This window comes from Cryptotermes secundus, unplaced genomic scaffold (assembly GCF_002891405.2).
Source record: "Cryptotermes secundus unplaced genomic scaffold, Csec_1.0 scaffold836, whole genome shotgun sequence".
NCBI lineage: Eukaryota > Metazoa > Arthropoda > Insecta > Blattodea > Kalotermitidae > Cryptotermes > Cryptotermes secundus.
Window position 1 is genome coordinate 2,062,387 of NW_019729223.1, and position 22,236 is coordinate 2,084,622.

General features: G+C 38.2%; 2 protein-coding genes across 2 annotated transcripts; both read right to left on the reverse strand.

Moving 5' to 3' along the window:
- Positions 1 to 1,402: 1,402 nt before the first annotated feature.
- Positions 1,403 to 11,428, reverse strand: LOC111865568 (DNA-directed RNA polymerase II subunit RPB7). The gene is made up of 8 exons (XM_023853716.2): positions 11,021 to 11,428; positions 9,054 to 9,163; positions 8,518 to 8,677; positions 6,397 to 6,447; positions 5,891 to 5,956; positions 4,553 to 4,624; positions 3,368 to 3,401; positions 1,403 to 1,800 (listed from the first exon to the last, which is right to left on the reverse strand). The coding sequence occupies exons 1-8, from the start codon at positions 11,030 to 11,032 to the stop codon at positions 1,784 to 1,786; spliced, it is 522 nt and encodes a 173-aa protein (XP_023709484.1). The 5' UTR covers positions 11,033 to 11,428; the 3' UTR covers positions 1,403 to 1,783.
- A 4,641-nt stretch (positions 11,429 to 16,069) lies between these two features.
- LOC111865561 (cyclin-dependent kinases regulatory subunit) lies at positions 16,070 to 20,255 on the reverse strand. Its single transcript, XM_023853707.2, has 3 exons — positions 19,936 to 20,255; positions 19,694 to 19,821; positions 16,070 to 16,349 (listed from the first exon to the last, which is right to left on the reverse strand). The coding sequence occupies exons 1-3, from the start codon at positions 19,992 to 19,994 to the stop codon at positions 16,255 to 16,257; spliced, it is 282 nt and encodes a 93-aa protein (XP_023709475.1). The 5' UTR covers positions 19,995 to 20,255; the 3' UTR covers positions 16,070 to 16,254.
- Between the last annotated feature and the right edge of the window lie 1,981 nt (positions 20,256 to 22,236).

Genomic DNA, 22,236 nt, shown 5'->3' on the forward strand with positions numbered 1-22,236 from the left:
GTTGTCAGACCAGCTGATGCAAGGCCGAGATTGTTTTGGTTCGTTGTCACGTGACGTTCGGCCTTCTTTGAACTGTCACACCCATGAACGCACATTTTTCACATTCATGACACCATCACCACATGTTTCACTCAACTGGTGATGAATTTCAGTGGGTGTCGCGCCACGCAAGTGGAGAAAACGAATGATTACTCGCCGTTCTTGTAATGAAAACGTCGCCATTTTAAGTATCAAAAACACTCCTCACTCCCGCCGCCACTACTAGAGTTCTGTGTGCTGTACAGTGCTGCCATCTCTGTCACACATTCACAAAGAGTGCACACGCATTTTAAACTAAACCGCATGTGTCTATCTGCTCTCAGTCCTGAGAAAAAAATCGGAGACCTTAGAACTTGAACGCCCCTCGTACTTTAGCATCCCACTGTTTTTTTTCTGTCAGTGCCATGTTTCATTAGTCTACATAACTTAAACTTGGTTGTGTGGATAGTAATAAAATATAGCATCAATGGAATAGAGTATTACTATTAGTATTATCAACAGGTGAGGGTGTCGATTCTGCTAGAAGTCCCCCTCCCCCAAGATGATTCTTCAATCGCACAAGCCGAATATCACGGTCAGTGGCGTTTCTCGGGGGAAGGCCAAACTTATCAAGGGGCCCAACTGAGTTGACTGGAGGTGAAACATTCACAACACTGGTCAACCAAAGGGAAACAAAGATGTCGTGTGTTTCGCTAAATAAGAAAAGCAGGAACACACTCTTCTATTGTAAAAGCAGTGGTGTCACTCTGTGTGAGGTGGACTGCTTCGAGAAGTGCCACACGCGTCAGAGTGTATTGTAAACTGTGAAGTGACGCAGTTCAAACTCGTGTACAGTCTGAACAAAATATTATTGTATATAGTGTGACTATATTTACAATATCACCATGATTCAAGCTTGCAGAAAAAAAACAATGGGTAAGTGCTTTGGAATTTCATAACATATATATAAAAGATTATATTTTGCATTTCATGATAAAATAATCACAGTTAATTTTCGTTTGTAAAAATTGCTCTTTTGAGTACATGTAGAAAATTTTATTGTCTTTCAGACTCTTTTTAGTTCATATTTCTATGTTGCATAGAACGGAAAATATGTATTTTTTTCTGAAAGTCTGCAATGTTAATTAATTAGGGCGACTTAAATACCGCTGCAGAGGGCTCCCAGCAATTTAAAAGTCCGTACGTTAAAGGTTAAATTATACAGTAACATGAAGAAGATTTTCCATATGACCATGGTATTAATTTTTCCTGTACTACTGTGTTTGTTTCACTGTAGTGTCTTCAAAATATTGAAAAAGTCTTCCTGTAGCCAGGCACCTGAAAAAAACTGGGCAACTCTGCACTGAACAATAAAATTAGACCATTACAAAAACTTAGAGATGTCTTATTTTGATATAGCTGTAGAAATGCAGATAATACACACTGCAAACATGATTTTCTATTTCACCATTTTACATGTACTAATATATCATGAGGATACTGTGAGAAATTAACTGTAAACAAAGACAATTTGATTTAAAAAATTTGTGCTAGAGACTCTAGTCTTGATCGGTAAGAATATAGGATTCCAGCATTACAGTCATTCTTCTTTTCTTTTCTTTTTTGAAAAATATCCCTATAAACACATACAGAATTTATACATGACAACAATTACAGTGTTTAAATCCAAATTACTATGGAACACAATGCCACGAGACTGCAGATGTTTCATACACTTTCTGTATTTATGAGTTACAAACATTAACTAGCTGCACACCAGACCTGTAAAAACAAAATGAAAATGGTTGGATTTGAGGTTCTCACAGCAGACTATGAAGAAGGCAGTATTCTGGGGTGTATCACTGTGTAGTCTGATAAAACTACTACCAAACTACACGGCATTACAACTCAGAAGACTGTACTCTTTAAAATGAAAATCAATTTATTATTATTATTATTATTATTATTAATAAGCACTTCCTTTTAACATCTATCTGATTATTCTGTACGATCTAATCACTTGATACTATATACAGTGTGACAATTAAGTTCCTGAACCAAGGGCATGAAAAATAAACAAAAAAGATAACAATGTATTAATATCATCACTCAATATAGACCCAACCAATTCCACACATTTATATCACTCATATGACAAATCAAATGGCCTTCCCATATCACCTTCAGTTCTCTTGTCACAGTCTATCAGATTGACGAAACTGCCTAAAATCTCATACCTTTCATTCAGAAAATAAAAATGTGAGCCAGCACTAAATCGGGGAACAGGGTGGATCTGATAACTTGGGGATCCCTTGTTTAGCCAAAAACTCGGAGACAACGCCCGAAGAATGAGCCGGTGCATTGTCACGCAGAAGATACCAAGACCCACTTTCCTGAAACTCAGGCTTAACGCGAAGAACTCGAGTGATCAATCTCTTAATCACCTCTTTACAAAATTTACCATTTACAGTTTCTTTTTCTGGCACGATTTCATGAAGAATGATACCTTTAGCATAAAAATATGGAGTCAACATTGTTTTCATCCACGATTTTTGCGTTCTCACTTTCTGGGCTTCTTTGAGCCTTTTATGCCTTTCAAACACACTTGTTCTTGATAAACATTCTTCATCATGCACACTTTTAACATTTCAAACGTTTCAGTAGCTATTTTCTTTAATTTTACACAAAACTTAATCGTTGCTCTTTGTTCCATTTTGAAACCTTCAACACAACAAAAAACTAACTTCACCAAAACAACTGTAATTCTCATATGCATCAAACAAACATGTTGATATTTGCACATCATGTAAATAAACTTTCTAACTAGCCCTGTTCATCCCCAATAGATGGCATTAATAGTATTACTTTAATAGTGGCAGTTCAGGAACTTAATTGTCACATTGTCTATAATCTGAGCTACTGAATGAAGGAATATATTTGATTGGAGGTGTTCATGGCAGCAAAAATAAAACTGTGGTTTTCTGGCTTATGACACTGTGTACTTTTCAGTGGTTCTCATGTTTTGAACCAATATACTGCCTCCACGGGGCAGGAGGTTTCTCTGAAATACTGGTAAGCACTTAAAAATGTACAGTGTCATACCATACAAGACCAAAATCTTAATTTTTGCAGGAATGTTTCTTAATGAGAAAGTGAGGACACTAGTGTTTCCAGCAGTGAACTGTGAAGTGCAGAGATCAGCGGTATCACTGTAATTGCCTGTAGTTCAGAGTAGTGTGTATAGAGTGTCAATAAGTCCAATCCAAAACCCATCTAATAGCACCTCTACACATGACAATATGTTTGTATTCAATGCAGCAAAAATTTATAGGTTTAAGTGAGTTCTTACCAAGATAGTCATCCATTAATGTTCCAATGGCAAACTGAAAATAAAGAATTTCATTAAATCATAAACCATTCCTTGCAATTTTGATGCCTCAAAATAATTATATGATTAAAACTGGGGTTTTCACAGTACAGAAAGGTTATGTCCACTTCCATTTAAATTTGAATGAACATGAAGCAATTTCTTTACTGACTTCTATTAATTTACACTTATAAGGAAAGGGAAACTGGAGGGTAAGATCACGGAGTGGTTCATCATGTTATATATTCTTACAAAAGGTGGAGAAGATAATCCTCAATCCTAGAAATATTTTATGTCATCACTCATCACATTTTGTAAATAGTAATTAGAAGAGCAAGTTGAAAATAGTTTCACACATTAATAATATTGGTTTTATTCATCTTCAATATGGAATGAGCCTTAAGCTGTCAAAATAGAACCTAAAAATGTTAATGTAAAACTCAAACATATAGGATCTTCTAATTAAAAGACTTTTCTTTTGTGGCGGATGCCTGAGGTTATTGTCTTGGGGTCCACTGACCCAGACAGGTAGAGGAATCTATTTCTGAGGTCGGTCACCAATGAAGTAGATTCAGCTACTGCCACTGATAAAAGAATGGCTAAGATAGTGCTTTGAGCCATGGTTGGGATCTGGTATTCTCCACATCCCTCAAGTCAGAACTCAAGGCTTTCATCTGTGCAGAAAGAAATCTTCACTCAGATCTGCATCATTTTGAACATGAATCCATTCTCACCATGAAATAACGTGATATGATAAATGTTACATTATCTTTTGTAATAAAGTAAGAAAGTAAAGGTATCCCTGTAACAGGCTGTGGAGGCCCATAGGGTTGTGAAATGTTGAGGTTCCCACATTTTCTAGACAATTGGCTCATAGATGGCAGCAAGGTTGTCAACCCTAAGTACCGGCCACCCTTTACCCCCCAAGAATATTCCAAGAATATTCCTGGTACTCATTTCTGTTAGAGGCTGAGTCAACCCTAGGGCCATAGTGTGGCTGGAAGGATTAGATCAATTGAAAAAAATTCAATGACCTCATCGGGACTTGAACCCGAGACCTTCTGGCCTGTAGCACAGTGCCTTGACCAGACAGTTGTTTAGTTATAGATGGAGTATCAAGATGGGGACAATTTTGTAATGATGCAAAGCTTCATAATTTATACTTACAATGCCCGATGCATCAACTCTTGTACCTACAATCTTCAGACGTATTTCATCATCTGCCTGGATAACAACATCCTGCAAACAAATCGATTTCTTAATTGGAATGGAAGATCACGCTCACAAACAGCATGTACTATTAGTTCTGTGTGGCTTTTGTGATATGATCATTATAGCTGTATTTTCATTGATTATCCTTAAATCACACTCTGTTTTGACACTGAGACATATATTCCATTCCATTTTTTCTCCTTAAAATCAAAAGAGCCACACAGTACAGTACTGAGCAATTCTGATTACATTCAACTGCATCACTCAACTGTGTCAACTGCTTTAGTTTATACTAGCATTTCTCAAACTGATACCAGTGCCTCTACAGATACCAAAGCAGAATGTCAGAGATGCTAGTCCTCATTTGTGCTTTTCAGCAATCCCACTGCAAACTGTTATCTGTGGGTGTTATTTTTATTTTAAATCAACTGAGAATAAGATGAAGATACAAAAATAAGTTACAGGTAAAGTAATTCTTGCACTTAATTATGTAATTCAATCCTATGCCATGAAGGCACATAGGGAGTGAAGGTATAGCTCCACTATTATTGACCTTGTCCCTAGTTGAAGGAGTGGTCAACTTTTGCCACTGTATCCCTGGGCACAGGGCTCCTGGCACCCACTGGAGAGGAGGCTATGTGGGTCTCACAGCCAGTCTGGACACTAGGGAGAAGATATGTTTGGGAATCAAGCCCCTGTTGTCTAGCCCGTAGCATAGTTGCTATACTGACTGAGCTATCATACCTCATGATATAAAGCTAAAATTGTTCATTTAGACTGTATTATAAGAACATAAAAAATTAAGTCTATTTCCATGGAGTCCCTACAATTGTTTAACTGTTTCACAGAGACTCAAGCACACGGACAAAAGACCAATTTTATTCACCAATAAACATAAAGGTGGGAAAAGAAAAGCTCATATGTTGCCTGAGTTTTCTCAGATGAAGAGTCAGTTGACCTGGAACCCCCCATGAACTAAAATTTACCACGACATTTTGAAGCCCCTGTATGTGTAAGTATAATTCCATATTTCTATTAATAAATTACATCTTAAGTTTCTTAATGATATTAAAGAAGCATTACATACTCAAGCTGGTTTTTAAATCAGCACTATACAATCCCCTCAAGTGGTATTTTACACTGCTGTGTAGCACCCTGTTCAATTTTTGTTTTGCACAATTTTGATAAAATGTTTCATTTACAACAATTTATTTAATTTGACAATAATTTTGTGAAACACATCTGTTACATTTAAATGAGAGTTTGACATATCATCAAAATTATTACACTCACCTCATCTTTTGACTTGTAACATGGAGGGATAGAATTTGGACAGAACTGCATGTCAGCTGGAATGGACTGGAAGAAAAGCAAGTATGTTAACTCAGTGCACACATTTTGACTCAAAACATCATCATGTATTACACTAATTATTTCCATGATTTATTTCAACCGTCTTCCAGTGCATACACTCATCTATCTCCTCCTCTCTCTCGCACTACATGTTGCGGCACAAAAGTGCCATCTTCAGGTGCTTATTTGATTTACGCAGTACATACCCAGCAGGCCCAGCAGTATAACACACGCAGTCACAGGAGCAAAGACACAACACAAAGCACAATACACACATGATAGTGAAAGAGTGCTCCGACATTTGCTCTCATTAGTGTATAAAAAGAACATAATTCTGGTAATTTCTAGTTCTATGTGTACATTAATAACCTATACAGATTAGTGTTGAATGATGTTTGCAGTAGGTTTAGAATTAATGCTGAATATTGAATCAATCAGTCACTTACATGATGTGAAATGAAGCATGACAGTGGCCCAATTTCAGCAAACATCCCAACCTAGAAAAAATGCACACAATATAAAACAGCATAGTTGGACATGCAGTTCAGAAGCAGAAAGCTTCATACACATGTGTTTCTGCAGGCCTACCTTCTATCTTAACACTTTGCGGACCAGCGATTTAAACATTTAAATCACCCTGGGAACCGGCATTTTTAAACCTACTACCTTAACTTGTGCACTCTTCACTTTGAAAATTAATATAAAATCTCGTAATTAATTTTATGAACTAAAATTTTTGGAGAACACTTACCAATGCTTCTAGAAGTGCTTGAGAGTGTGATATTTCTGGAAACATTCCCCTTTGTGAAATGGCATTACACAAACTTGCAATGTAGATAGTCATACTCCTTTTTTTGTGAACTGTGCAAACACAGCACTGCCTAGGATGCTTCCCCTTGGAATGTTCACTCTTCACAATTTTCACGAGGGTATGTTTCCGCATATCACCCGAGAGTCACCCAGGGGTGTCCACATGAGGATTATGTGGGGTGGGAGTTGATGGGCCCGGTCGCACTAAGTCTGTGCCTGACTCTGGTTCTGCCTCCACCATCTGGTCTGCAGCCCAGGCCTTTGCCACATTCATCAGAAATGCTTGGTATTTCAATTTTGAATCAGGGGTTAGATTTTTGTAAACCAAAAATGAATTGAAAATGGCACAATTTATAAGCCACAAGGCAACTTTCTTTGTCACTTTATTATTTTCCTAGGAAGAGAATAATAGGCCAAGTATTGATCAGCCCTATCAACTCCCTTCATGAACATATTATACTCAGAAATACAAATAGGCTTATTTACTTGTCCATGTCTCCTCTGAACATCAACCATGCTCGAATCGTAAATTGTGGAAATCATATTCACAACATGAGTATCCCTATCTCCAAAAAACAGTTCTGCTACTTCAGACACTTGCGTTGGGTCTGATGGAATTTGCTTCACCCCTGGATTTCCAGTAAACTGTCTCAAAGCAGGCGTTTTGTCTACTTTTCCCCATGTGGCTGTCCCCGCAATGTTGCTACGCGCGCTTTCGTCGGAGCTACTGTCATTTTCACTGTCTGTGGCCACAATTTTTTGTTCACCCCTTCTACACTCACTATCAGATTGTGAGTCACTATCACTAGCAGACTCACAAGGGACTGGAGAACAAGTTGGATATTTCTTGTTCTCCAAGAAAACACTTGGACCCCAACCTCTTCCGACCTTGATCCAAATTTGCACTAGTAACTTCCTGCCTGGTTCATGCAGCTGGAAGAACAAATGCATTTTCTTTTGGAGTGGAAAAAGAAAACAGTTGGGTCATAAACAGCGGGGTCATGTTACTGACTATGAAGCAAACATTCAAGAGGTCTATCATGCACCAGTCATGCGTCTGCCTGGCGCCAGTGCAAGGTATAGTGTGTTTCAACATAACGTGTCCTATCATAATATGCCACCAGTCTGCCACATTTAAAAGCGCTGGGCATAAAAATATGCCACTGGTCTGCAAAGTGTTAATATAACTATCTCCTTATAAAATAAGATGCCATGAATGGTTCCATTAAGATATACAGCATTTCATATCTCTAATAGCTGCGAACTGTGCAAAATAAATTTGGTCATTACATGTGCTTGTAATTTAATATCAGAGATGAGCTTGGATAGCCCAGTTGGTATAGTGACAGGCTAGGGGATGGATGACCAGGGTTCAATTCTTGACAGGGACAAAAGATTTTTCTCTTGTCCAGACCGGCTCTGGGGCCCACCCAGCCTCTTATCCAATAGGTAATCGGTGCTCCTTCCCCAGGGATAAAGTGGACAAGGAATGAAGCTAATCACTCATCTCCATTTCCTTCTCCACACTAGCTCAGAAGCAGTGTGCAGTGCTTGTGTGTGTAGAGGAACAATGTGTACTGTGAAATACAAGTAGTGAGTTCCAGGCTGGTGGCGATAGGACAAGAAGTAGAGAAAAATTCAGTGACATATACTGATGGACTAGACAAGCCACAATCAGGATCCTTAAGTAGCTACTGACAAACTGAAATTAATTGCTCTAACATAAGATTAATGCCACAATATGGCTGGAACTTCACCTTGTTTACTTGAGTTACAACAGCATCAAGAACCTCTCCTTTGAAAGGTCTGAACACGATGGCTTTGTACTTTACAGGATACACGACAAATCCTTGGCCAGGCTGTATCAGACCAGCTCCAATGCTGTCAATGGATGTTACAGCTATTACAAAGCCATACCTATAATGAAATTTTTATATACATTACTCATATATATTAGTCATTAGTCATAATAATATTTTTACAGAATGAAAGTCATACTTTTAACACAATATAGCTAACTTTCAGGATTTCTTAAACAGGCTGTATACATACTAAATGTTCCTGTCATTCAGGCATTGTAGTATTGAAGTAACAAGTGCAAGCTCTTTTCTGTATCACCACCCACTGAATATTTTCTCAGTGGACAAAGAAGAGGTATATCAGTCAGAAATGTCAGTTACATGGATAATCATTTCATTAACTGATAACCCCCACAGAATATGATCTGCTACAGTAACATGATCTTCAGAACTGCCAAATGACTGTAATTTAATTAAATCTTAATTAAACCTACTTTCCAGTGCACGTCCCTTCTACTTCGGTATACAGTTTTTGTTTAACTGTCTCCAGCAACTGTGGGCCGAAGTAACGAGGATGCAGAAGAATCTCATGTTCCAACGAAATCTAAAAAGTCAAATAAATATACAATTGCACTAATATTAAATTTCATGACAATACAAAATAAATTAAAGACAGCAACCGAAAATTCCTTGGATCACTCCTAGAATATAACTAAGTATATCCAATATTGCTTATAGGTAAAGGTACAAATTTTCAATATACTTCCTTTGTTTCTGTGTTTATATAATGTTCCTTCATCAACTGCCCAAGCAAGCATGAATTCTTCACATGATGTGAACAAAAAGAATGCACATATGGGAGTTTGTGTCTACCTGCGACTCTGCATGCTTAAACCCAACCACTACTGGGTGGATTTTAACAAAATGTGATATGAGTTTTATGCCACTGGAGGCTACCCCAAACTTGTGCATTTAATATTATTCTTTCAGTCCTTTGTTTCACAATTCTTTGTTAATGTCCCAAGGCATTGGTTTTTATTCACACTGTCACTTACATTAACTTATTACCATTGATAGTACAACATGTTTTGGTCAACAGTGTCAATTTAAACTTGGAAGAAAACTTCGGTCTGAACAGACAGTCTTTATTATGATATCAATCCTAGTAAGAGATCATACCAAGTCCTGATAAAATTAAAATATATACTTTTAGGTGGCCAAACAATGAAAGCAGATTTTGTAATAAAACTGTCTCTCTTCCTTCAACAGGATAAAGCAAATATGTATTTAAATTTCAAGTTGGAAGTATCATTCTAGTCAGATGTGAAATTGGGTTTCTAATGGGTCAAGTGTAATAAAGTCGTCAGGATCTCCAGGAATATATATTTCGTCATTCTCTCATCTGATATCAAATAATCTTTGCTGGTAATTCGGCACCATTTAATATTTTCAATCAACCAATTATAAAGCCTTATATACTTACTTACTTACTTACTCATGGAGCTGAGCCCTTCTGGAGGAGCCGCCAATTCTGCAGCTACTCAAGAATATCCCAGCATTTTATGGAACCCAAAGATTCATTACTGTGTTCACAAGAGCCCTCCACTGGTCCCTATCCTGAGCCAGATCTATCCAATCCATACCATCCCATCTCTCTAAGATCCATTCTAATATTGTCCACCCACCTACACCTTGGTCTTCCCTGTGGTCTCTTTCCTTCTGGCTTTCCCACCAATATCCTATATGCATTCCTCATCTCCCCATTCATGCTACATGACCTGCCCACCTCATCCTCCTTGACTTGATCATTCTAGAAGAGTACAAGTTATGAAGCTCCTCATTGTGCAGTTTATAAAGCCTGATATAAATACTACTAAATACAGAGCTAAATGACATTTCTAGGAATGCCATGACTTGGGTTTTGTTGCTACCAGTTTGCTGGAGGGGTGACTATACTGAGAATAATTTTCTACCCAAATAAATTTTTAACAGCAAAACCTGCAGATTTTCAATTAATACTGAAGTTGGCAGCAGAAGGAATTTCCATCTGTATAGTATGAATGTTAACCAACACGTTAAGGCCATCAGAAGCGTTTATCCTTTACTAAGGCTGCGTACTACTCTGAAAATAATATTATGTTCCTGAAATTCAACAGAATCCATCACGTATGAAAAACAAATGGCCCAGAAATTAATAACCCTAGGCTTCTTCGCGGTTTCTCTTAACTCTCTCCATACAAATCCATAATACTTTAAATCAAGGCCAAAACCATTCCCTTTGCAAATCATCTTTCACACTCATCATACAATTCGACGCTGTACAATATATGCTAAAATTTCCCACTAAATAACCTAAACTTCACTCGAAGACGACCAGCTACAAGTCGTCATTCACAGTCCACGGTAGCCTCGTGACTCAAGTATACCTTATCCGAAACTATGTCATGAAAGAAACACTTACGTGATAAAACATGACTGTCTAAAAATTGTCAAATACCATTAATGTATATATAAATTCAATTTCATGTTGTATAGCAGAGAAATAATTCAATCTGTCCGTCACTCCACACAGGAAATTTTACACCCTCAACCACGGGTCACAACGGTCACAACCATAGAATACAGCGATCGGTAGCGACGATTCAAATAAGCACGGCTTTTTAACTAGCCGACAAAGGATGGACACAATGCACATCTGTCATTTACCAGTAAAGTACACAACTTTTTCTTGGTTCGAAACTGTCCCTGGCTTCTATAATACCAACATAACCGAACATAACTGCTTCTTCGTTTACATGTTGTGAACCCCGAACAACCTATACCAACCAACAGACCAAATCGACCCAACGAACAACAGCCGCAAACGATTGCAACGGGTTAAAATCAACGGATATAAATATTTTTTTTTTACTGCCATCGTTCTTCTATGGCGCTGCCATCTGGTAACGACATCGACAACGGAACCGCAGTAACGCGCCACTTACAACGTGCACACAAAGATTTTTTTTTTCTTTTTTTTCCTGTGACGCTACAGCCCCAGTTTTGGCATAGGCCTACCTCCATGAAACTCTCCGTTTCACTTCGTTTTACTAGAACTTACACATGCGGTATGACTCCTTGGGCGAGTGATCAGCTCGTCGCAAGGCCTCTACCTGTAGACAAACACAGAGAAACGCACACAAACAAACTAAACATCCATGCCCTGAGTGGGATTCGAACCCACGATCTCGGTTTCCGAGCGAGCGAAGACAGTGCATGCCTTAGACCGCTCGGCTACCGTGACCGGGGCACACAAAGAATATGGCCCTAATTATAAGAAAATAAAATTCTGGTTCATTATACTGGGATATTTTGTTGCCACAATTAATTTAGTACTGGACACGTTTTTTTATCCCAAACATCAGGTTATATATCAGTGTGAGAAAGAACAGAACACTTGCCACAAATATGTATAGAAACAAAGCCAATATATAGGGATGTCAGGTATATATATATATATATTGTATGTAGCCCCATTGTTACTCAGAGACTGCGAAATAAGCGACTATAGAACAGTTGTTGCTATGTAATGAGTGCGCAAACAGGCATGTTTCCAGGGCAACAATTGCACTGCAATAGAGAAACAGTGTTTTCTGTGCAGTTCATGCTAGGATGTTATAAGCAGGACAAGTTAGGAGTTTCAGTTAGTTACATAACTGCTAGGGTTCAGTCGTTATGAGCTGTTAGAAGCTGATAGCTGAGGCCAGGGGAGAGTTCGGGAACCTGGAGCATGGGGAACGCCCACCGCTGAAAGCTATTACCAAGCAACAGCAGTGAAGTCATGACTGTGAACACTAGTGTGTGTTTGTGTGTGTGTGCAACAGTTTACTGTAGTGTAGTCATGTGCTGTATCAACAAGCTCAATAAATCCAGTCATCAATCCAGAACCCCATGTCTAGTCACTAACATATGATAACTGGTGTCATAAATCCATGCCAGGAAGGAGAGAGCAGATCTACTTGATTTGAAGACTTGAAAAATATGTAAACAGTGAAGACAGGAACAGTGGCAATATCAAGCATCATCACATTATGCTTCCTACTTTCTATGTTACAGAACAGATTATTACTTTGAATCCAAACATCTGAATCAGTCCCATTTGGAAACTTCTTCACATCAAACAAAACAGAAATAGCGCCATCCTGGGAATTTTGATAAATGAGCTTCGGAGAACAAGCTCAGAATTTCTGGAATATTTTTATCCCTCTGTGTATCAGTCTCATAGATATTCTCACTTCACTGATGATGAAGTATCTCCAACATCTTAAAATTTGATGGAGTTGGCACAGAAAGAGACAGAAAACAAGTTATCACAGCTGAGGCTGTGGATAAAGGATGGTGAAATTTTCATGCTAGAGTGGAGAAAAGAGGTGGTGTACATGCCAGAGATGGAAGGTAAACACCATACACAAATATGGAATGAGATGTATTCAATAAAGATGATAAAAGCAGAAGATGAAAGCCATGCATGGTTACAGAATGAGATGTATTCAACGAAGATCAGGAATGTGAGAGATGAACGCTATGCTCACCTCCAGACTAAGATGGAATCACTGAAGAGGATGGTTAAGGTGGAAGAAAAATGCCGTGCTGAATTACAGAATGTGTTCATTGCAGATGATGATGCTGAAGGGGGAAGAAATATGCCATACTCACTTTGAGAATGAGCTGGATTCAATGAAAAAGATGATGAAAGAATTATCTTTGATTCCTACAGAAGACACTAGGTGATCCTGAGAATACATTCAACTAGTGGGAACATACATATTAATAGGGTACAAATGGCGACGCCATAGCTCAAGTGGTTAGTCGCTGGCTTCCCGCCGTGGCAGCCCGGGTTAGATCCCAGGTCTGGTGAAGTGAGTTTTGTGGTGGACAAAGTGATGCTGGGGCAGGTTTTCTCCGAGTACTTCAGTTTCCCCTGCCAATCTTCATTCCACCAACTGCTCCATAATCACCCTCAGCTATCATCTGGGGCTGGTACAATAGGCCACAAGTGGCCGCAGTACAACGGACTTAGTCCCACCCCACTAGCAATAAAAAAAAAGAGCACATGAAAATAACAATAACAACATGCCGATATTCAAAGGGCTCAATAAAACAATACAAAAAAAAACATTGACACTGCATGCAAAAAACAGTGCATGAAAAGAAAGTTATGTTCTCAAACAAATGCGTTTTAATGTGAACAATGAAAATGCAATACTACTGGAACATTGTAATAACTAATGGGTTGTAATAGTTTCAACAAAAGAAAGTTGTATGAGGATAGCCAAGTAAGGCTGAAACATGTAGCAGTTTGATTATGATTTGAATGTTATTTTAAATTAAGGAGAGATTGTAAGCAGAGTTACATTAAAGATGGAAGTGAATGTGTAAAGTGACACACCAACGGAACAGGATGCTGAAATACAATATTAGCATACTGTATGTGTAGTCATGCGCTGTATCAAAGAGTTCAATAAAACCAACTACCAGACCAAACCTCATTTATAGCCAGTCACTTGATCATGTGATATTAACTGAGATCTTTATGGATAGAAGCTGGAGAACTGAAAGATATTATGGTAGCATTCTTAGTACACTTGGATGTTACCATCACTAACAATCTTCTTACAGTGTATGAGGTTATGTAACATTGCCCATGATCAGCTGGTGACCAGGATCACCTGTTGTCAATGTCAATTTTCTTTTGGTATACTCCAAGGCCTTAATTTGGCTGTCTCTGATAACATCTCAGCCTCCACTGTCCCTTTTGGTCTACAACAAGGTGTCAGTGTCAATCATTCTGTCCATGCATCTGCTACACCAAGAGCTGTATATTTTATTTTGTTCTGTATCATTTACTGCACATCTAAAATGTTTCTAAAGAGATAAGACAAATATTTATTTGTTATTCTCTTAACTTTTGTATTTGTAGTAAGACATTCCATGTGTCCCAATCCTAGTCCTATAAAGGGAATGATGAAACAAAAGAAAATTCATAGTTCTAGTTCAGTTTTGTGTGTAAATCATCTGTCAGCATTTACTACATTTCACGGATAATCATGGATCACTAAATCACTATACATTTGTATAGAGAGATGGCTCTGATCCTGGCAAAGATTATTTGCATCATTTCACGATCACTAAAAAGGTCAGTGCATCTCATGCTATTTTCAATGGAGAGGAACTTACTTACTTACTCATGGAGCTGATTCCTTGAGGAGCTGCCAATTCTGCAGCAATTTTCCAGCATTTTATGGAATCTGAAGGTTCATTACCATGTTCACAAGAGCCCTCCACTGGTCCCTATCCTGAGCCAGATCAATCCAATCCATCCCATCCTATCTCTCTAAGATCCATTTTAATACTGTCAACTCACCTATGCCTTGGTCGTCCCAGTGGTCTCTTTCCTTCTGACTTTCCCACCAATATCCTATATGCATTCCTCTTCTCCCCCATTCATGTTACATGCCCTGCCCACCTCATCCTCTTTGACTTGATCATTCTAATTATACTTGGAGAAGAGTACAAGTTATGAAGCTCCTCATTATAGAGTTTTCTTCAACCTCCTGCCACTTCATCTCCTTGCAGTCCAAATATTCTCAACACTCTGTTCTCAAACGCCCTCAGTCTATGTTGCTCCCTTAATGTCAGAGACCAAGTTTCACACCCATACAGAACCACAGGCAAAATTATAGTCAATGGAAAGGAAAAGGTGAATAATTTATATCAAACTTACTAAACCACACATATTGAACAGCTCAAAATTGAAGTCTATGGATCAACTTAAAATCTGCATCAAAAGAAATAGGACAAAATGCAAAGCAAAGTGGTAAAGAGGAGAGACTGGAGAGGGAAAATGTAAGAAATGTATATCAGGTAATACTGACAAAAGACAGAATGTAAACAGACCAAAGAATCAGTCTCTCAATTTTTCATTGGTTAGCTCCTGACTTTGAGTAACAAGAAAAGTGCTGAATGCTATTACAATGAACAGAGCACCAGTGGCTGGTGTCTCAAATGTAATGAATATGGCCTTGAAATCTGTGGAATTTAGAAAATATTTCATTACTAATGGGCACATTTAAGAAGCAGTTTGAAGAAACTGATGTACAGGCTAGAGGCATTGAAATTGCAACAACTCAGACACCCACAACAAGTGTATTGCAGAAGCAAGCAGATAATTTGATGTCACAAACTGCTGAAGAAGCTGGTTTGGAATGGAAACTAGTGCTGCCACAAGTACAGGTTAGCACACTGTCAGAACCACTGCACAATCATCCATTAACAAGTGAACTTACCAAAAGGCTAACATTGTTATGCAATGAATAATGTTAACCACATTGTCCTGGAATGAACAATTCCTCATGAAAAACTGGCAACAACACTTTTATGACATTTCATAATATTAGGCTTTAAAAATAGTTCAGTTCAACTTATAAACATAAACAGGCTTATATCAATCAAAGAAATAAAAAATTATGGAATTATGAACATAATTTTTATTGAAAAAATATTAATATACAATGTAGGACTACAAAATTGACATACCAAAATCACTTTCAATTAGCAGCAAAGTAAACTGCTAGTCTTCTTATTATACATTTAAATCTTTAGCATAACAGCAATGCACATTGTCTTTTTCTTTTCATAAACAGTAACAAATACAGATTATTTAACAGCAACACACCTGGCTGCAGTTGCATGTGAAGTAGAGCCTTGTGGAACTTCTGTATGCACACGTCGGAACAGCAGCACATGTGGCTCTGAAAACCAAGAATGGTAAATTGCTGCTTAGAAAGTCACATGCAAAGCCTACACTATAATAAACTGACTTTCTCTGAAAAAAGCTAATTTTCTGTTAATGAAAGGAAGGGATATGGGAAATAATCAAATATAACCACAGATTAAATTCGTGCTTCCAATGGTGGACTCAGATATTTAAAATATAACATATGTAGCCTTCACTGCATGGAACACACTAGGTGTGGGTATGTAGTGCTTCTGTCTTCTGCACAAATTATGGAAATATTCCTTGTGTTGGTAGCAATACTGTTTTGATAACATCATTCATGGAGCAGAGCCCTTCTTGAGAAGCCGCCACTTGTGCAGTAACTCAAGAACTTCCCACCATTTCATGGAACCTGAAGGTTCATTACCATGCACACAAGAGCCGTTCACTGGTCCCTATCCTGAGCAAGATCAATCCAGCCTGAATGGTAGTAAGCATTGCCTGAATTCAGTATCATCTTCATTTCCTCCTGAATCAAGTTTTGATTTGTTAGAGCCATTCCTTCTTAATAGTGGCAATTAAAGTTTTTGTGTCTTTCTTTATAGTACCTATGTTATCTCCCAGTGGATTCACATCATCAGCAGAGACCAGCAGTTGATGTGTCCCACTTAATTTGAGTCCCACCTGGTTTTCCTGGACCTTCCTAATGGCATATTCTAAAGTAAAGTTGAAAAGCAGTGGCGATAAAGCATCTTCTTGTTTTAGGCCGTTCTGGATGGCAAACTTATCAGACAAATGTTAACCTATATGGACTTCACTATGTTTCATTTATACACATTTTAATCAGCCTAACTACTTTCATGGTACTCCTAAACTCTATCAGAATACTATACAATACTTCCCTCCTAAATGAATCAATCTATGAATAGCTGGTGTAATGTTTCATTGTACTCCCATTTTTTCTCCAGTATCTGATGAATGCAAATGATCTGATCAGTGGTTGATCTGGTACATCAAAACCCACAATGATGTTCCACAATAATTTCATCTATATATTGACTTAACCTTGAGAGCAGGATATTGGATAATATATTGTATGAAGTTGACAGCAGTGATATCCCATGAAAAATTACTATGGCCAGTTTTATTGTCCTTGTGAACTGGTACAATAACAGACTCCTTTCACTGATCAGGCAATTCTTCCTTGTTCCAAATAGAATGTACTTATGAATCTGAGACCATAATATTTCATCTCCTGCTTGAATCAGTTCTGCCAGAATTTGATCATTACCTGGTGAATTACATCTCTTCAATTTTGCAATAGCAAATTCAACCTCAAAAGGACAATGATCAGGTACTAATGGCTCAGCTGTATGGATTTCTGTCTGCTTAACATCACTGACCCTATGTACATTCAATAACTGAGAGAAGTAGTTCTTCAAACTATTCAAAATGTTTGGGGAATCTGCAAGCAGATCACCATTCTCATCCTTCACTAAATTACTTCTAGGTTGGTAAATCCCTCTTAAATTCATTTATAGCCCTATATAGGTCTCTAATGTTCTTGCCCTTACTGTTCAATGCAAGCTGATTATTTTTGTCTTTCAGATATTGCCTCTTTTTGTTCCTGAAATGCCTGCTGGTTTCATGTCTCATATTGTTCAGATTACCATTTTTTCTCTCTTTATTGCATTCAAAGATCGATCATTGGTACAAGACCACAAGATACAGAACTTGTCACAGAATATACTACGTGCATCAAGCAGAACAAACATTTCATAATATATGCAACACGCCATCATAAAATAAATGTTGTCAGTTATGTATACAATATCTGCAATTAAAATAAATCTACAAAAACAAAAAAAAAAAATTACAGAATTATATAATAAAACAATATACCAAAAAACTCAACATCTCACAACCCTATGGGCCTTCACGGCCTGTTACAGGGATACCTTTACTTTATTTTTTACTTACCAAAAAACTCAATCTATGGTTCAAAACAATCTATTTGTACTTGTTGCTACTAGAACTCTCTTATTCCTTACTTCGGTCAACAACTTTGTAACTTCTTGGATCCTATAACCACTGTAATTTGTAATTTCCTTTGATCTAATAGTTTTGAGCATCCTTTGTCGAACCATGGCTTATGATTCTTCAGTTCATAACAACCTAGACTCACTTTGGCTGAAGTTTTGATAGTCTCTCCTCCTTTTAGACCAAGCTCTATTAATATCCACCTCAGCATCTAAGCTCCCCAAAGCAGGGAACCTATTTGAGATTTCAACCCAATATTGTTCTTTACCCTCTATTTTGTTTAATTTATTGTGATTAAACCTCCCCATATGAAATCTGTGCACTGTCTGTTTACTCACTTCCAGTCTCTCTTCTGCCACCACCAGATAGTGATCAGTATCATAATCTGCTACCCTGAATGACTGGACATCAAGTATTCCTAAATGGCATCTCCTCTCTATCAAAATACGATTAATCTGATTGTCAGTCTTTCCATCAGAAGATATCCAAATAAATTTATGAATATTATGATGTGGGAACATTGTACTTTTGACAGATTTTTTGATGTGGCAAAGTTTATTACTCTAACTCCATCATTATTAATTTCATGCAAAGTCTAATTGCCAACTGTTCGTTTGAAAATGTCTTCTCTACCTACTTTGGCATTGAAATCTGCTAACACAATTTTCTTATGGTATTTAGGGAATTTATTCAATATATGTTATTGTTCTTAAGTACTGTATTTTTTCCAAAAATATTCAGACATAATTATTTTGGTACATATAATATCTTAATAAAATATGATGGTAAATAACTGTAGCAACCACCTTCATATTTATATTTGTCCTGCATCCCTGCCTTTTATGGAATCACACTGAAGCATTTTACTGTATTATTTGGTAATGAATATTGCATGTTTGTGCCAAAAAACTTTTAATACCAGGAATTATTTCACAATGGATCTGCTAACATCCAACATTATACACAGACAGTCATAATTCAACAATCGTTAGCAACTCTTGTTCTGTGTTATAAGCATAAATATTCCATCTTCAACATAAAATTAATATGTGGATGGGCCATCCTTAATACAAATACAGTTAACATAAATAAATATTAAGATATAGACTTCCCTCAAACATTCATGTACAAGAGTCAGATCTAACCTATATTTGACACATTAGAAGTTGATGCAAACATACACAATATTTGCTATTCTTACAAGACTTGGGATGTATGTGTGTATTGACCTACATCATGTATTGCAATATGAACTGCGTAAAATATCTACCAAGATGCGGTAACACACTAAAAAATACGAAAATTGCATCCAGATGATTCCATACTCTTGTACATTACCTGGTGAATGCATCATATAGTGAACCCAGCCAGGGCTCTGCTGAACTCCAAGGTTTCTCCACTCGGTTTCTGTCATTAAATGTGATTTCGGTACATGCTTCGCAATGTCTGGTGGCAAAATGACATGCCTATAACGAAGGATTCTTATGAAGATTTGTGAAATACAAAAACAGCCAATCATACACACATCATAATTTCTTACTTACATCTATATTTGTAATAAACATCAGACCTTTGCTTACCTATATTCATATTTATCGTCAAAGTACTTCTCGGAATACTGGATCTGATCAGCTGGCATTTTTAAAGAAATAAAATATGCTCCACTTCACGAACACTCCTACCTTTCGCTTAGTAGCTCTGCACTTCCCGCCAAGTTCACATTAGTTATTAGCGGGCCTCGCGGGTGCGTTCAATACCGCTATGCGTCTGATGTGCACAGTTATCAACAGTTTGTCCATTCCTATCCAGAGCGTGATTGCGAACATTTTTGGTGCTACCATCTAGCGACAACAATTTTATGCGACATCCGAGGTTTGCTCACGTCGTTTGCAAACTCCTGCCATCTAGTGGGAAAAATGTTAACTGTGATCATGCCAACTTAGTGTTCTTGCATTCCACAAACTTCGCACAAGCAACTGACAAACGGCAGATCTAGACAAAAAATCTGTTTATAACATTTAATTTATTACATCTCCTAAATATATAAGTACTTAATTTTTTTAATTCGCTTAGTGTAGGGGGGGGGTGGAGTCCAACTGGGTCCACTCGGCACGGCGGCCACTGACTGGCAAATTGTAGCATGCCCCGGGTGATTATGATGATGGAGAATTTGGTGGAATGAAGATTGGCAGGGGAAACCGAAGTACTCGGAGAAAACCCGCCCCAGCGCCACTTTGTCCACCACAAATCCCACTTGACCATACCCGGGATGAAACCCGGGCCGCCGTGGTGGGAAGCCAGCGACTAACCGCTTGAGCTATGGCGCTGCCACTATAAGTACTTAAGTGATGTACCTAGTATTTCTGAATCAGATACATTCATTGTACAAGATAGCATTCCCAAGATTGGTATGTTTATTTATTTATCGTCGTCCACTCTTTCATGATGAGGCAGCAACGCTATGAATTACTTCAGAACTGATAGACATTAGAGGCAGTTGCATAAAATTGATCATGAAATCTTGTTTCTTTATGCGTATTAAAATCTGTAAAAGAACATCTTTTTCCCTTTGTGAGGGGAAAGTGGCGTCTGTCTGTATTGTCACTTTGTGTGTGTGTGTGACTACAGACGGGGTTTGGATTGGTGAATAGATTTACTGACCACTTACACGTCGTAACTACAAATAATTATAACACTGCCGCTATTTCCACAATTTGTAGTTCACTAGAGCATACAGTGTAGTGTTCTCAGTCTGCTACTAGACGTTTCCAGGTAACGGCTTCAACAATGGTTATTCCTCTGTCCAGGATGAAGCCGTCTCTTCACATACTCCCGTAAAGTCTGAGTCTGAGTCTTATGTTAAGACCGATGGTCGTCGGTCAGTCTGTCTTGGAATAAAGCACCCATCTGGGGCTTACGAATATATTTCTATTACTGTCATATAGTTGCGGGTTTATTGATGTGAGACGCTTTCGCTGACGAGGGGACGGGTCTGTCGTTTACAGTTGTTGCTGACCGTCGCCAGTGCAGTCATTTTCGGGTCCGAGTCCCTTGGGACTCGTGACCATATTCTAATGTCTCAGCTTCGAGACTTCCCTTTTCGTTGTCTCTTATGACACGCACGCGCACGTCCACACACACAAACACACACACGGACCGTGTAGACAACACCGCTCCTCATTGCTGTAGTTCAGTCAATGCTGTGCGAACATGCTTGTTCTCGAAACTCCTGCACAAGTCAAAATCAAAGTCACATTGCGACTGACGGTCAGTCAGTCAGTAAGTCTTGGTGTCGAGCCCCATCTGGTGCTCTTAACCAGATATTTATTACTGTTTGACAGTTACGGTCTCTTTATTTGCGGGGCGCCCTCTTTGACAAGAGGACGGATCTGTCTTTTGTACATGCTGTTGGCCATTGCCAGTGCAGTGTTTCTCGGGTCCGAGTCCCTTGGGACTTGCGACCACATTTTACTCTCTCAGAGTTGAGACTTCTCTTTTGGTCACCTCATACGACTCGCAGTGTCATGGTGGAGGTATTCGAACCCGTCTCCATGCGGATTAACTCCAGCACAGAACTGACTCTCAACTTACACGTATAACTTCTAGGCACGGATCACGTAGAAAACACATTTCTTTCATTGTTGTAGTTCAACTGATATAAGAATCTGCTGTCTAACACGTGAAGGTGTTTTCTGAGCCGTTGTCCAGAAACGGGCCTGGTACAACCGCCCATCTCGCGGTCGTTGCATAACAACGGCTGTGCACATAATTAGAATAACTGGAAACATGATAATGTGCATTTGATCTTGTGATGCAGGGATTCTTACCGTACTTTAAAATCACATATTCCGTTTGCACAGCTGTAGACTTCCAGGCTAAGT